Source organism: Schistocerca nitens, chromosome 2 (genome assembly GCF_023898315.1).
Source record: "Schistocerca nitens isolate TAMUIC-IGC-003100 chromosome 2, iqSchNite1.1, whole genome shotgun sequence".
Lineage (NCBI taxonomy): Eukaryota > Metazoa > Arthropoda > Insecta > Orthoptera > Acrididae > Schistocerca > Schistocerca nitens.
Genome location: NC_064615.1, coordinates 18,061,213 through 18,074,955, shown reverse-complemented (window position 1 = coordinate 18,074,955; position 13,743 = coordinate 18,061,213). Strand labels below are relative to the sequence as shown.

Genomic DNA, 13,743 nt, shown 5'->3' with positions numbered 1-13,743 from the left:
TGCTTGAGTATTGCTCATCAGTGTGGGATCCGTACCAGATCGGGTTGACGGAGGAGATAGAGAAGATCCAAAGAAGAGCGGCGCGTTTCGTCACAGGGTTATTTGGTAAGCGTGATACCGTTACGGAGATGTTTAGCAAACTCAAGTGGCAGACTCTGCAAGAGAGGCGCTCTGCATCGCGGTGTAGCTTGCTCGCCAGGTTTCGAGAGGGTGCGTTTCTGGATGAGGTATCGAATATATTGCTTCCCCCTACTTACACCTCCCGAGGAGATCACGAATGTAAAATTAGAGAGATTCGAGCGCGCACGGAGGCTTTCCGGCAGTCGTTCTTCCCGCGATCCATACGCGACTCGAACATGAACGGGAGGTAATGACAGTGGCACGTAAAATGCCCTCCGCCACAGAACGTTGGGTGGCTTGCGGAGTATAAATGTAGATGTAGATGACAGCGTTTTTGGAGACGATCATCGACCTGGAGTAGTAAAAACATAAGTCATCCGACGAGCCGACACTTTTCCAGTGATACACGGTCCAATCTCGATGATCCGAAGCCTACTACAACCGTATTACTAAGTTGTGAGACCAACATGTGAAGACGCAGGGGTCCTTTGCTGCGGAACCTGTAGTTCAACAATGTGCGCTGACTGGTGTGCTCCGAAACACAATGTGTGTCCACCGGCGTTGTGCTCTTTCGCCAAAGGTTCCACGTATCGCCATCTATCGTACTTTACAGAACAGACAAGCCTGCATACCCTATTTTCTGTGAAGAGTCGTGGACCTCCAACCACTAGTAGTAGTTTCACTGCCCTTCTACCCACATTCCGTAGATGCTTAATGATCTGACGTTGGGGAATTCGCTTATCTCAATGGATTTCTCCATATGCAGCGCATATCATAGCTCGGCTTACGTGCTTTTCTTACTGCGTCACGTGCCCACAACGCCAATAGAAGGCATTCAACTTTGCTGTGACGAGGGCTCATAATGTTTTGGCTGATAAGTGTATATTTAGTGATACATCACTCATCTTCTACACTGAAGAGTCGAAGGAATTGGTACACGTGTCCAATATCGTGTAGAGCTCCGGGAGCACGCAGAAGTGCCCCAACACGACGTGGCATGGACTCGACTAATGTCTGAATTAGTGCTGGAGGGAACTGACACCACGAATCCTGCAGGGCTGTCCATAAATCAGTAACAGTACAAGAGGGTGGAGAACTCTTCTGAACTGCACGTTACCAGGCATCCCAGGCATGCCAAATAATGTTCATGTCTGGGGAGTTCGGTAGCCATCGGAAGTGTTTAAACTCAGAAGAGTGTTCCTACTCTGTAGCAATTCTGGGCGTGTGGTGCGTCGCATTGTCCTGCTGGAATTGCCCAAGTCCGTCGGAATGCACAATGGACAGCCGGCCGGAGTGGCCGTGCGGTTCTAGGCGCTACAGTCTGGAACCGAGCGAGTGCTACAGCCGCAGGTTCGAATCCTGCCTCGGGCATGGATGTGTGTGACGTCTTTAGGTTGGTTAGGTTTAATTAGTTCTAAGTTCTAGGCGACTGATGACCTCAGAAGTTAAGTCGCATAGTGCTCAGGGCCATTTGCACCATGGACATCAATGGATGCAGGTGATCATACAGGATGTTTATATACGTGTCACCTGTCACAGTCGTATCTACACGTATCACAGGTCCCATATCACTCCAACTGCACGTGCCTCACACTATTACAGAGCCTCCACCAGCTTCAACAGTCCCCTGCTGACATGCAGGTTCCGTGGATTCATGAGGGCCGGCCGAAGTGGCCGTCAGGTTAAAGGCGCTGCAGTCTGGAACCGCAGGACCGCTACGGTCGCGGGTTCGAATCCTGCCTCGGGCATGGATGTTTGTGATGTCCTTAGGTTAGTTAGGTTTAACTAGTTCTAAGTTCTAGGGGACTAATGACCTCAGACGTTAAGTCCCATAGTGCTGAGAGCCATTTGAACCATTTTTTGATTCATGAGGTTGTCTCACCAGGCAACATTTTTCCAGTCAACAACAGTGCAATGTCGGCGTTGTCTGGCCCAGGCGACGCGTAAGGCTTTGTTTCGTGCAGTCGCCAAGGCTACCGAGTACGCTTTCGGCTGCGAAAGCCCATATCGATGATGTTTTGTCGAATGCCTCGCACACTGAGACTTGTTGATGGCCCAGCATTGAAATCTGCAGCAATTTGCGGAAGGATTGCACTTCTGTCACGTTGAACGATTCTCTTCAGTCGTCGTTGTGCACTTTCTTGCAGGATCCGGCCGCAGCTATGTCGGAGATTCGATGTTTTACCGGATTCCTGATATTCACGGTACAGTAGTGAAATGTTCCTTCGGAAAAATCCCAACTTCATAGCTTACAAGGAGATGCTGTGTCCCATCGCTCGTGCGCCGACTGCAACAACATGTTCTAAGTCACTTAAATCTTCATAACCTGCCATTATAGCGGCAGTAACCGATTTAACAACTGTGCCAGATACTTGTTGTCTTACATAGGCGGTGCCGACCGCAGCGGCGTATCCTGCCTGTTTGCATATCTCTATATTTGAATACGCATCGCTACGCCAGTTTCTTTGGAGCCTCAGTTTATAATGGAGCATTACGGATATCAGTTAGATGACAAGAATAAAAGTAAACACTCAGAGTCTCGCTAGACAACCCACCATCACTGTGTTGCAGCACCGACGACAGTGGCGGCGCCGCCGCCTGAGGCTGAGGAGGCGGTCGTGGCGGCCGTGTCTCTGGACGCTGAGGCGCCGGCAGCGGCCAACCGCAGCCAGTCCGCCGTCTGCACCGTGGCCGGCGTCGAGTACGAGCACGGGCAGCAGGTAGGCCGACAGTCTACTGCACGGGTCTCCAAACTTTTTTACTCCGCGGGCCACACTGACTCCTCCACGAAGTCATAAGGGCCAAGATCTACCTAGTGGGATTAAAGCACCCTAGCACTCCACGATCACCGTAATGTAAGGCTACAGGAAAGATGAAATCGCAAAAATCTAGGGTTGTGGGAATTGCTAGCACTGAAACGAACTACGATTTTTATTTAATTACATAATTTTGATTGGTGGACGCACCTGACCGAAATTCTGGCGTATTTTATTCTGGCGAATTTCACTGACAAAAAAGTATGTCACTGCACATTCTTCACGAAAGCGTACTGCAAAGTTAACGAAATCTCAAAATCATTGCTAGCAACACTATTACTGCAAGACGTAACAGAGCTAGAGTATGTCAACGCATTGTTATTTCAAGCGGCGCAACATTAAGTTTACTTATGTAGTCTTGCAGCGAGTAGCAGAACCAGAGCATATATTTGATAGTTCTGTTGCGTGATTGTGTCTATGTTGCGAGTGTCTTACAAGTTATTTTAGTGTTTTATGCGCTGTACTAGTAGGTGAGACGACGAAGTGTGGGACAATTCAAATTCTGAATTCGAAGAGACAAGGAAAATCTGAAAATCTAAATACGTATAGCACGACTTGAGTATTTTTTTCACTGTATTTTTAGTGAAACTACAGTGTGATTGTGAGTATTTAATTTAGTAATTAAAATATCTTAAAAATAAATTCATTGCGTTTTCTTTAGGCAGACTACTCCCTAGTTTTATTAGTATTAAATAGCATAATTTTATTTTCAGGTTACAATCTTTTGTGAAGTTCTGTACAAATATGGAAAAGAAACGAAAGGTTGACAGTGAATGTAGAATTTTTAAAGAGCAGTGGGGATGTCAATATTTTGTGGTGGAGTCAAGCAACAAACCAATGTTTATTATTTGCAATGAAGCAATATTAGTCTTCAAAGAATACAATATAAAACATCATTATGAGACGAAGCATTCTCAGAATTACACCAAGTTTACAGGATAGGAACGATTAGAAATGTATGAGTCTCTGAAACGCCGTCTATCGTATTGGTCGCCATAGGCCTCAAAACTCAATTGTTGGCATTATAGGTACCACGGGCCGGATACCGGGGATGTCCGGCCAGCTAACGCGGGCCGGTTTCGGCCCGCGGCCCGTAGTTTGGAGACCCCTGGTCTAGTGCATTGCGCTGCAACACTTGACAACGGACTCTCTCTTACTTACTGTTATTAACTGTGTTTTGCCAACGGCCTTGCCGCAGTGGTAACACCGGTTCCCGTCAGATCACCGAAGCACTGTCGAGCTAGGCTAGTACTTGGATGGGTGACCATTCGCTCTGCCGAGCGGTGTTGGCAAGTGGGGAGCCCACACCTCTTGTGCTACAAAACTGAGGAGCTACACTACTGGCCATTAAAATTGCTACATCAAGAAGAAATGCAGATGATAAACGGGTATTCATTGGACAAATACACTCCTGGAAATGGAAAAAAGAACACATTGAGACCGGTGTGTCAGACCCACCATACTTGCTCCGGACACTGCGAGAGGGCTGTACAAGCAATGATCACACGCACGGCACAGCGGACACACCAGGAACCGCGGTGTTGGCCGTCGAATGGCGCTAGCTGCGCATCATTTGTGCACCGCCGCCGTCAGTGTCAGCCAGTTTGCCGTGGCATACGGAGCTCCATCGCAGTCTTTAACACTGGTAGCATGCCGCGACAGCGTGGACGTGAACCGTATGTGCAGTTGACGGACTTTGAGCGAGGGCGTATAGTGGGCATGCGGGAGGCCGGGTGGACGTACCGCCGAATTGCTCAACACGTGGGGCGTGAGGTCTCCACAGTACATCGATGTTGTCGCCAGTGGTCGGCGGAAGGTGCACGTGCCCGTCGACCTGGGACCGGACCGCAGCGACGCACGGATGCACGCCAAGACCGTAGGATTCTACGCAGTGCCGTAGGGGACCGCACCGCCACTTCCCAGCAAATTAGGGACACTGTTGCTCCTGGGGTATCGGCGAGGACCATTCGCAACCGTCTCCATGAAGCTGGGCTACGGTCCCGCACACCGTTAGGCCGTCTTCCGCTCACGCCCCAACATCGTGCAGCCCGCCTCCAGTGGTGTCGCGACAGGCGTGAATGGAGGGACGAATGGAGACGTGTCGTCTTCAGCGATGAGAGTCGCTTCTGCCTTGGTGCCAATGATGGTCGTATGCGTGTTTGGCGCCGTGCAGGTGATCGCCACAATCAGGACTGCATACGACCGAGGCACACAGGGCCAACACCCGGCATCATGGTGTGGGGAGCGATCTCCTACACTGGCCGTACACCACTGGTGATCGTCGAGGGGACACTGAATAGTGCACGGTACATCCAAACCGTCATCGAACCCATCGTTCTACCATTCCTAGACCGGCAAGGGAACTTGCTGTTCCAACAGGACAATGCACGTCCGCATGTATCCCGTGCCACCCAACGTGCTCTAGAAGGTGTAAGTCAACTACCCTGGCCAGCAAGATCTCCGGATCTGTCCCCCATTGAGCATGTTTGGGACTGGATGAAGCGTCGTCTCACGCGGTCTGCACGTCCAGCACGAACGCTGGTCCAACTGAGGCGCCAGGTGGAAATGGCATGGCAAGCCGTTCCACAGGACTACATCCAGCATCTCTACGATCGTCTCCATGGGAGAATAGCAGCCTGCATTGCTGCGAAAGGTGGATATACACTGTACTAGTGCCGACATTGTGCATTTTCTGTTGCCTGTGTCTATGTGCCTGTGGTTCTGTCAGTGTGATCATGTGATCATGTGATGTATGTGTCAATAAAGTTTCCCCTTCCTGGGACAATGAATTCACGGTGTTCTTATTTCAATTTCCAGGAGTGTATATTATACTAGAACTGACATGTGATTACATTTTCACGCAATTTGGGAGCATAGATCCCGAGAAATCAGTACCCAGAATAACCACCTCTGGCCGTAATAGCGGCCTTGATACGCCTCGGCATTGAGTCAAACAGAGCTTGGATGGCGTGTACAGGTACAGCTGCCCATTCAGCTTCAACACGATACCACAGCTCATCAAGAGTAGTGACTGGCGTATTGTGACGAGCCAATTGCTCGACCACCATAGACCAGACGTTTTCAGTTGGTGAGAGATCTGGAGAATGTGCTGGCTAGGGCAGTAGTCGAACGTTTTCTGTGTCCAGAAAGGCCCGTACAGGACCTGCAACATGCTGAAATGTAGGGTTTCGTAGGGATCGAATGAAGGGTAGAGCCACGGGTCGTAAGACATCTGAAATGTAACGTCCACTGTTCAAACTGCCGTCAATGCGAACAAGACGTGACAGAGGCGTGTAACCAATGGCATCCCGTATCATCACGCCGGGAGATACGCCAGTATGGCGATGACGAATACACGCTTCCAATGCGCGTTCACCGCGGTGTCGCCAAACACGGATGCGATCAGTATGATGTTGTAAACAGAACCTGGATTCATTCGAAAAAATGACGTTTTGCCATTCGTGTAACCAATGGCACCCCATATCATCACGCCGGGAGATACGCCAGTATGGCGATGACGAATACACGCTTCCAATGCGCGTTCACCGCGGTGTCGCCAAACACGGATGCGATCATCATGATGTTGTAAACAGAACCTGGATTCATCCGAAAAAATGACGTTTTGCCATTCATGCATCCAGGTTCGTCGTTGAGTACACCATCGCAGGCGCTCCTGTCTGTGATGCAGCGTCAAGGGTAACCGCAGCCATGGTCTCCGAGCTGATAGTCCATGCTGCTGCAATAGTCGTCGAACTGTTCGTGCAGATGGTTGTTGTCTTGCAAACGTCCCCATCTGGTGACTCAGGGGTCGATACGTGGCTGCACGATCCGTTACAGCCATGCGGATAAGATGCCTGTCATCTCGACTGCTAGTGATACGAGGCCGTTGGGATCTAGCACGGCGTTATGTATTACCGTCCTGTACCCACCGATTTCATATTTTGCTAACAGACATTGGATCTCGATCAACGCGAGCAGCAATGTCGCGATACGATAAACCGCAATCGCGATTGGCTACAGCCCGACCTTTATCAAAGTCGGAAACGCGATGGTACGCATTTCTCCTCCTTACACGAGGCATCACAACAACGTCTCACCAGGCAACGCCGGTCAACTGCTGTTTGTGTTTGAGAAATCGGTTGGAAACTTTCCTCATGTCATCACGTTGTAGGTGTCGCCACCGGCGCCAACCTTGTGTGAATGCTCTGAAAAGCTGATCATTTGTATATCACAGCATCTCCTTCCTCTCGGTTAAATTTCGCGTCTGTAGTACGTCATCTTCGTGGTGTAGTAATTTTAATGGCCAGTAGTGTATTTGATTGAGAAGTAGCGGCTCCGGTCTCGGAAACTGTTATACGGCCGGGAGAGCGGTGTGCTCACCACATGCCCCCCCCATATCCGCATCCAGTGACTCCTATGAGCTGAGGATAACACGGCCCCCGGTCGGTACCTTTGGGCCTTCATGGCCCGCTCGGTAGGAGTTTAGTTTTAGTTTTTTATTAACTGTATTTTGCAACTTTATGTGCGTATGGCGACTTAAAACAAGCAAAGATTGCCGAATTCTGCCTGTGAAGTTAAGTCTAGGCCAACCATGTGACTGATCCGAATCTGATAGGTGGTCGTGTCAAGAAAGCTTTGTTAGTGTAAGGAGTGAAATGAGTTGCTCTTCGCGTAATGATAACAACTGTGGAGCTACTCGCAGGATACTAAGTGTCTCAGTTTGTAAAAGAGTGTCTGCTAGCCATATAAAACTCCATATTAAGTCCGATGGCGCATTAAAAATGGGTGCTGGTGTCATTGTTGTTACTTCGGGCCTATTCATGGAATTATTCCTATCCGAAACAACTGTACTAAATTTTTATTACTGAAGTCGTGCAAAACCCTGTTTCAAGGCCTCAACGCCTAATTCAGGTGCAACCTAAACTCAGTGCAATGTGTACATGTCCAACTTAAAAGGCAGCACATCTGCCATGAGTAACTCATCCAGAGGGATTATGGGGAAGTGCCCAAGCTAAAACCGCCTTTCAAATGCGCCTGGCGTATGTCAATCGTATGTTGCAAGCGCCAGCGAGGGCCTACAGTGGAGAACCAACTGATGCCAAGTTTGCACAGCGCTGTCACTGCTAGGCAGCACGCAAATTAACACGAAAATTACTCGTAGTAAGCCCAAGGGACTCATCGTGCCGTTGGTAGACGGGACAAGCTGCCGCTTTCTTTACAGCATGGACACGTGCTCTTTGTAATGATTTCAGTTGCACCTGCGGATGGAGCTGAGACCCCGAAACTAGGTTCTGTAAGACTTCAGTAATAAAATTTTTGTTCAACCGGAGCGAAAGTTTCAATTATGAGCAATATATATAAGTGTTATGGATGCCCCACAAACAGAAATTTATACTGTTCATGGAGGTTAGAATCGCTTGAGAAGGAATGAAGAATATTATTGATTAAAGATTTTAACAGTCTTAGTAGCAAACTGTCACAAATTATTTGTGAGAATTTCCAAGTGAGACTGGTGAAATAAGTTTTCTTACAAAGTGTGTAACTGCGGCATCTCTCATGAGAACGTGTCACCTATTATAATTCTGTATTAACTTCTCAACGTACGAACTTGAACAACGGCGAATAAGTGCTCAACAGGTCTCTGACAACTCGTCAACTAGATCTGACTGCGAAGCAATCCATGCGACCCTCGGTATTTTCTAACTGCTACCGGACACAGTATATAACAGAACTATGCAGGCTATCAAATGGCTCTGAGCGCTATTGGACTTAACATCTGAGGTAATCAGGCCCCTAGAACTTAGAACTACTTAAACCTAACTAACCTAAGGACATCACACACATCCATGCCCGAGGCAGGATTCGAACCTGCGACCGTAGCGGTCGCGCGGTTCCATACTGAAGCGCCTAGAACCGCTCGGCCACTCAGGCCTGCAGCAGTACGTACTCGTCCGTGGGGCATATTTGTACCCTAGAATGAATGTAGCACACACTATTCTCCTCTAAACTCAGCACATTTACTGCCTGCAGAGGGCCATCTGATTCTCGATGAGCGTGAAACATGAATCACTAACACTAATCGCAGCGTACGCACGTATTACACCATGCTGCCACTGAACACAGCTCTTTAATGTGTTGGATATTTTTGCGACTGTGTAAGACACCGAGCATAGTACCTCTACTGAGCCATCACACCGCGCAGTGGTTACATTACAAGCAATGTCTACGTTTGACACACTAAGCTGAAACCTTCTGGTAAATTAAAACTGTGTGCCAAATAGCGGCTCAACACGGAATGTTAAGTCCCATAGTGCTCAGAACCATTTGACGTACTCGTGGTGAACAACCACAGCCATTTGAAAAGGACTGCGTTATGGGACTATGGGAACCTGGATGGAGATATCCATGGGTTGGTGCACGTGTTGGGCAAAATACAGCGACGCTGTGTTGCTGTATTCAGCAACGGACTATGGAACTTTCCCACATCAGTTCCGGACGTCCAAGCAGTGCAGACGCCCAGAAGATCGACGCGTTGTGAGAGCAGTAGTGGCCGATTGAACATCATCCAAATAAGAAATGTGGCAAATGTAGCACCTGATGGGTCACCAAAGACAGCTGGCAACGGCCTGCTTGCAGAAGGACTAAGATCGCATGTGGCTCTAGCCAGCCCTATTAATGACACCGGAGGTGCCGTGCTTGGAGGTTTCGTGGTATCATAATGGATGGATGGATGGATGGAGAGGGTCGTGTGCCCATACAATCCTCTCCAACCATCCATCCACTAATGACACCGCGACACCTCCAAGGACAGCAACACTGGTGTCGTGAGAGTCGATTGTTGTCTTGAGTGAAGAGACCAGGCTCTGCCTGTAAGCTGGTGATGGGCGTATGCTTATACACTGTTGACCTGGTGAACCCGCCTATTACGGCAGGTATCAGCAAACGACACACAGATCCCATCCAACGTGTCGCGGTTTGTGGTGGCAGAGGGCGTCAGTTACAATTCGCGCTCACATCTGATGGTTCCGCAGGGAAAGTAACCAGTGCCTGGTACAGGCATAGGTTGTTATGCCCGTGCGACTGCTGTTTATTCGACAGGAAGTTTACGTGCGTTTCCAGCAAAACAATATACGTCCACACACGGCTGCTGCAACACATCGTGTTTTTATTGGTGTATATCAACTGCCCTGGCCTGCTGGGTCACCACATCTCTCGCCAGTTGAAGATGTGTGGCGCATGGTGCAGCGAGAACTTAATCGTTCTCCAGAGCCATCAAGAACCATTGCCTAATTACAACAAATGGTGCAACACGCTTGTGACAATCCATTGCAGCATTCATTCTGCACCTTTACGATTGTTTGCATGAGAGAATACATAACTGCGTAGCCGGCAGAGAAGACAGGGAGAGGGGTAAACTATGTACTGATGCCACTGTTTAGGCGCCGTCTACTGTGATATGTGCGCTTCATTAGGTCTGAATTTCTTATCAATAAAATAGCTTTGTACTTGAAGGTATTGCATTTTTTTCCGGCACTTTATTTACGAGAGGCTCAGTAATCACTAGGTGACGACAAACATGAAATAGTAACATTTTGGGCTGATGTAACGAGGCATTTAACAATATTTAAATAACTGACCATTGACCAGTGTGATGAGGATAATACACGCCTCGAGATTTTCTCATTTGAAAGGCAACTTCTTGCAGTAAATCTAAAATTTTGCGAATATCTTTCGTTGTTGAAGTTACCTCCATACAGTTCTTTCTATTCGCTGCTGTATCGAAATCCCACTGGCATTAACAACACCGTATGTTTCGTTTCCGACCACTGATATAAACATGTGTTGGAGTAAGAACACTAACTGTTTTCTTTTCTTACTCTTTCCCTCATCGACTGTAAATGTTCTGGGCTAAAGTGTTTTTATATTAGATTTTATCTGATAACTCTGCAACGTACCGTCCACGTAAGTATTGTCGCATGCCCATAACCAAAAATGATGTTTGTCTCTTTACCTTCACCTTTTCTGGTAATGAAAAAAGAGATATTCTCACAAATCTACTTGGAAATGTCATTTGTGCGCTCTGAAACTTTTTCTACCGGAATGGCTAAGTTTTGTATTGCGTGTCTGGAAGCCACGGCAGACAGTATCGTCACGTTTCACTAGGCTTGCGAAATATGAAGCCTTAACAGCAAATCGTGCAGTAATTACGCGCGTGTATGATGACATTTTTAAAGCTTAATCCCACTGGTGGAAAATTTAGATTTATTCCCAATCTGTTAGATTATGTCAAGATCACTTACCTTCTCTCGTACCATAAATGCGAGTGTTGGCACCGTACGGTACCACGAAAGACATTGAGGTAATACAACGGTTACTTCTTTCCTGATCTCTTACCAGTTTATGTTTTCTTTTTACTGTGTTTGTCGAATTTGAATAAAATGTATTCGATCTTTGTTTCAAGTATGTCGGTGGCGACTGGTAATAAACGAAGATATTTTCCTGGATTTTTTGATAATCTTTTTGTCTCCGATGGTGAATGTCCCTCTAAGAGTGCAGTGGTCACTGTACGCTCTCTCACTAGCGATATTCAAGAAAATAGCGATCTGAGTGTTTCCAGATAGCCGTGTTTCCAGATAGCCTGACACATTTCTATCGCTTTTGGAATGTTTAACAAGTCGTTCGAGAGATTTGTCTGTCAGTGTTTCCAGTACAATATAAACAGGCAATGAAAGTAAAGTCATTTCTATAAATAGGGCAACACGTTCCCCCGTCATGAGCAATTTTAAGTTTCGACTCCTTTGCTGAGATTCTCTTCAACTGTGTTCTTGTGTCCACAGTCTTGAAAGCGTCCACATATTGAAGTGTGTTCTCCGGAGTTTTCCCAGCAGAAATCTTTCTCACGTTCTCAGGTTACGTCGTCGTTATTGGTTAGGTACTAATGGCAAGCAAAACGGAGGAAAGCTTCGAGAAGGTATCAGAAACAAAAATATTATATTTATTGAATTGTCGAGGGGTTTTCACTATATTCCCTCGCGTCGTGGCTTGTTAGTTACTTCCTTGATTACTGGAGGCCATGAACCCGGAGTCCGGAAACATTACTCCGATATATTAGCCGCAATTGCGAATAATTTTGACATCAGCTGCATTAGGTATAGAAAGGGTACCTATTGTTGAGACATGAAACTTTGTACCGGACCGGAATTCGAACCCAGATTTGCTGCTTAACGCGTGCGATCGCCTGGACCATCTACGTCTTCTGTGTACGTTGCCAGGACTGCTCCAAACTTCTGTATGCCACAGTTTCTAAGCCCCATAGTGCTCGCAACTTTAGATGGATTCCAGCGACAGGTTTCAATGTTAGTAGTATCATTATTTTCGTCCGTGTAGGATATAATATCAATTTTTACAATGTCTGCTCCTTCAGACATGCACTCTTGATTGTTATTGGAAAGATTTCCGATTTCCAGTTTTCACTTATTTATACTTCGCCACATATGCAAGTTGCTTAAGGGGGTTAGGACGTCAAATGGGCCGTCTTGGAGCAGGAGAGGCATCACAGAACATTTTAATTTTCAGTGTCTATACTTTTACAAATAAATTCATAAAACTTTGTCAGCATCACCAGGAAGGATTTAGGATTCACACTAATTGCAGTGGAAGTTCGAAAACATAACAAAATAATTTTTTTACGTGTGAAATTTCATAATTTTTCACTTGCTAATGGCTGCATTTCTTGCTACTTTTCTTCATAAGTTAGAGAGATTCTTCGATGAATTTTGCACAGCATACATACCATACTTACAGGTGTATGAAACTCTAGAATTTATTTAATTTATCAAAAAACGAATGATCTGTTGTATTTTAAACTTCATGTTTAGAAAATACACATTTTTGTAGTTAATTACCTCAGTTTTTACCACAGGTTTTAAGAGATTTGGAAAATTCTAGAGTTTCATACACCTTTGAGTATGGTTTGTATGCTATGCAAAATTCATCGAACCATCTCTCTTACTTATGAAGGAAAGTGTACCTATAGCAACAAATGCTGCCATTAGCAAGTGAAAAAAATGATGAAATTTCACATGTAAAAAAAATTACTTCGTTATGTTTTCGAACTTCCACTGCTATGAGTGTGAATTCTGAATCCTTCCTGGTCATGCTGACAAAGTTTTATGAATTTATTTGTAAAAGTATAGACAGTGGAAATTAAAATTCCTGTGGTGCCTCTCCTGCTCCAAGTCGGCCCGTTTGACGTCCTACCGCCCTTAATAAACGACTACAGTATGGAGAGAAACCAACGATCCATATTAGGAAGGGTAAAATGGTTCTCTCTAACACTGACTGAAAAATTAAGTTTTCAAAACGATTTACGAATAATTTTACCTTTCCAGTCCATTACATAGCCAACAGCCTTACGGCAGTAGTAACACTGGTTCCCGTCAGATCACCGAAGTTAACCGCTGTCGGGCTTGGCTCTACACTTGGATGGGTGACCGTTCAGTTCTTCCGAGAGCAGTTAGGAAGCAAAAATGGTTCAAAGGGCTCTAAGCACTATGGGACTAAACATCTGAGGTCATCAGTCCCCTAGACTTAGAACTACTTAAACCTAGCTAACCTAAGGACATCACACACATCCATGTCCGGGGCAGGATTCGAACCTGCGACCGTAGCAGCAGCGCGGTTCTGGACTGAAGCGCCTAGAACCACTCGGCCACAACGACACACGAAGCAGGATGGATTCAGCCCATTCGAGGCCAATTGAGGAGCTACATGATTCAGAAGCAGTGGCTCCGGTCACGAAAGTTGC

General features: G+C 46.7%; 1 protein-coding gene across 1 annotated transcript in view; it reads left to right on the top strand.

Moving 5' to 3' along the window:
- LOC126234244 (uncharacterized) overlaps window positions 1–13,743 on the top strand; it is an 818,625-nt gene that overhangs the window by 407,701 nt on the left and 397,181 nt on the right. Inside the window, exon 2 of the mRNA XM_049942937.1 lies at window positions 2,692–2,840. Within this exon, the coding sequence (XP_049798894.1) occupies window positions 2,692–2,840 (149 nt within the window). The remainder of the gene's footprint in view (window positions 1–2,691; window positions 2,841–13,743) is intronic.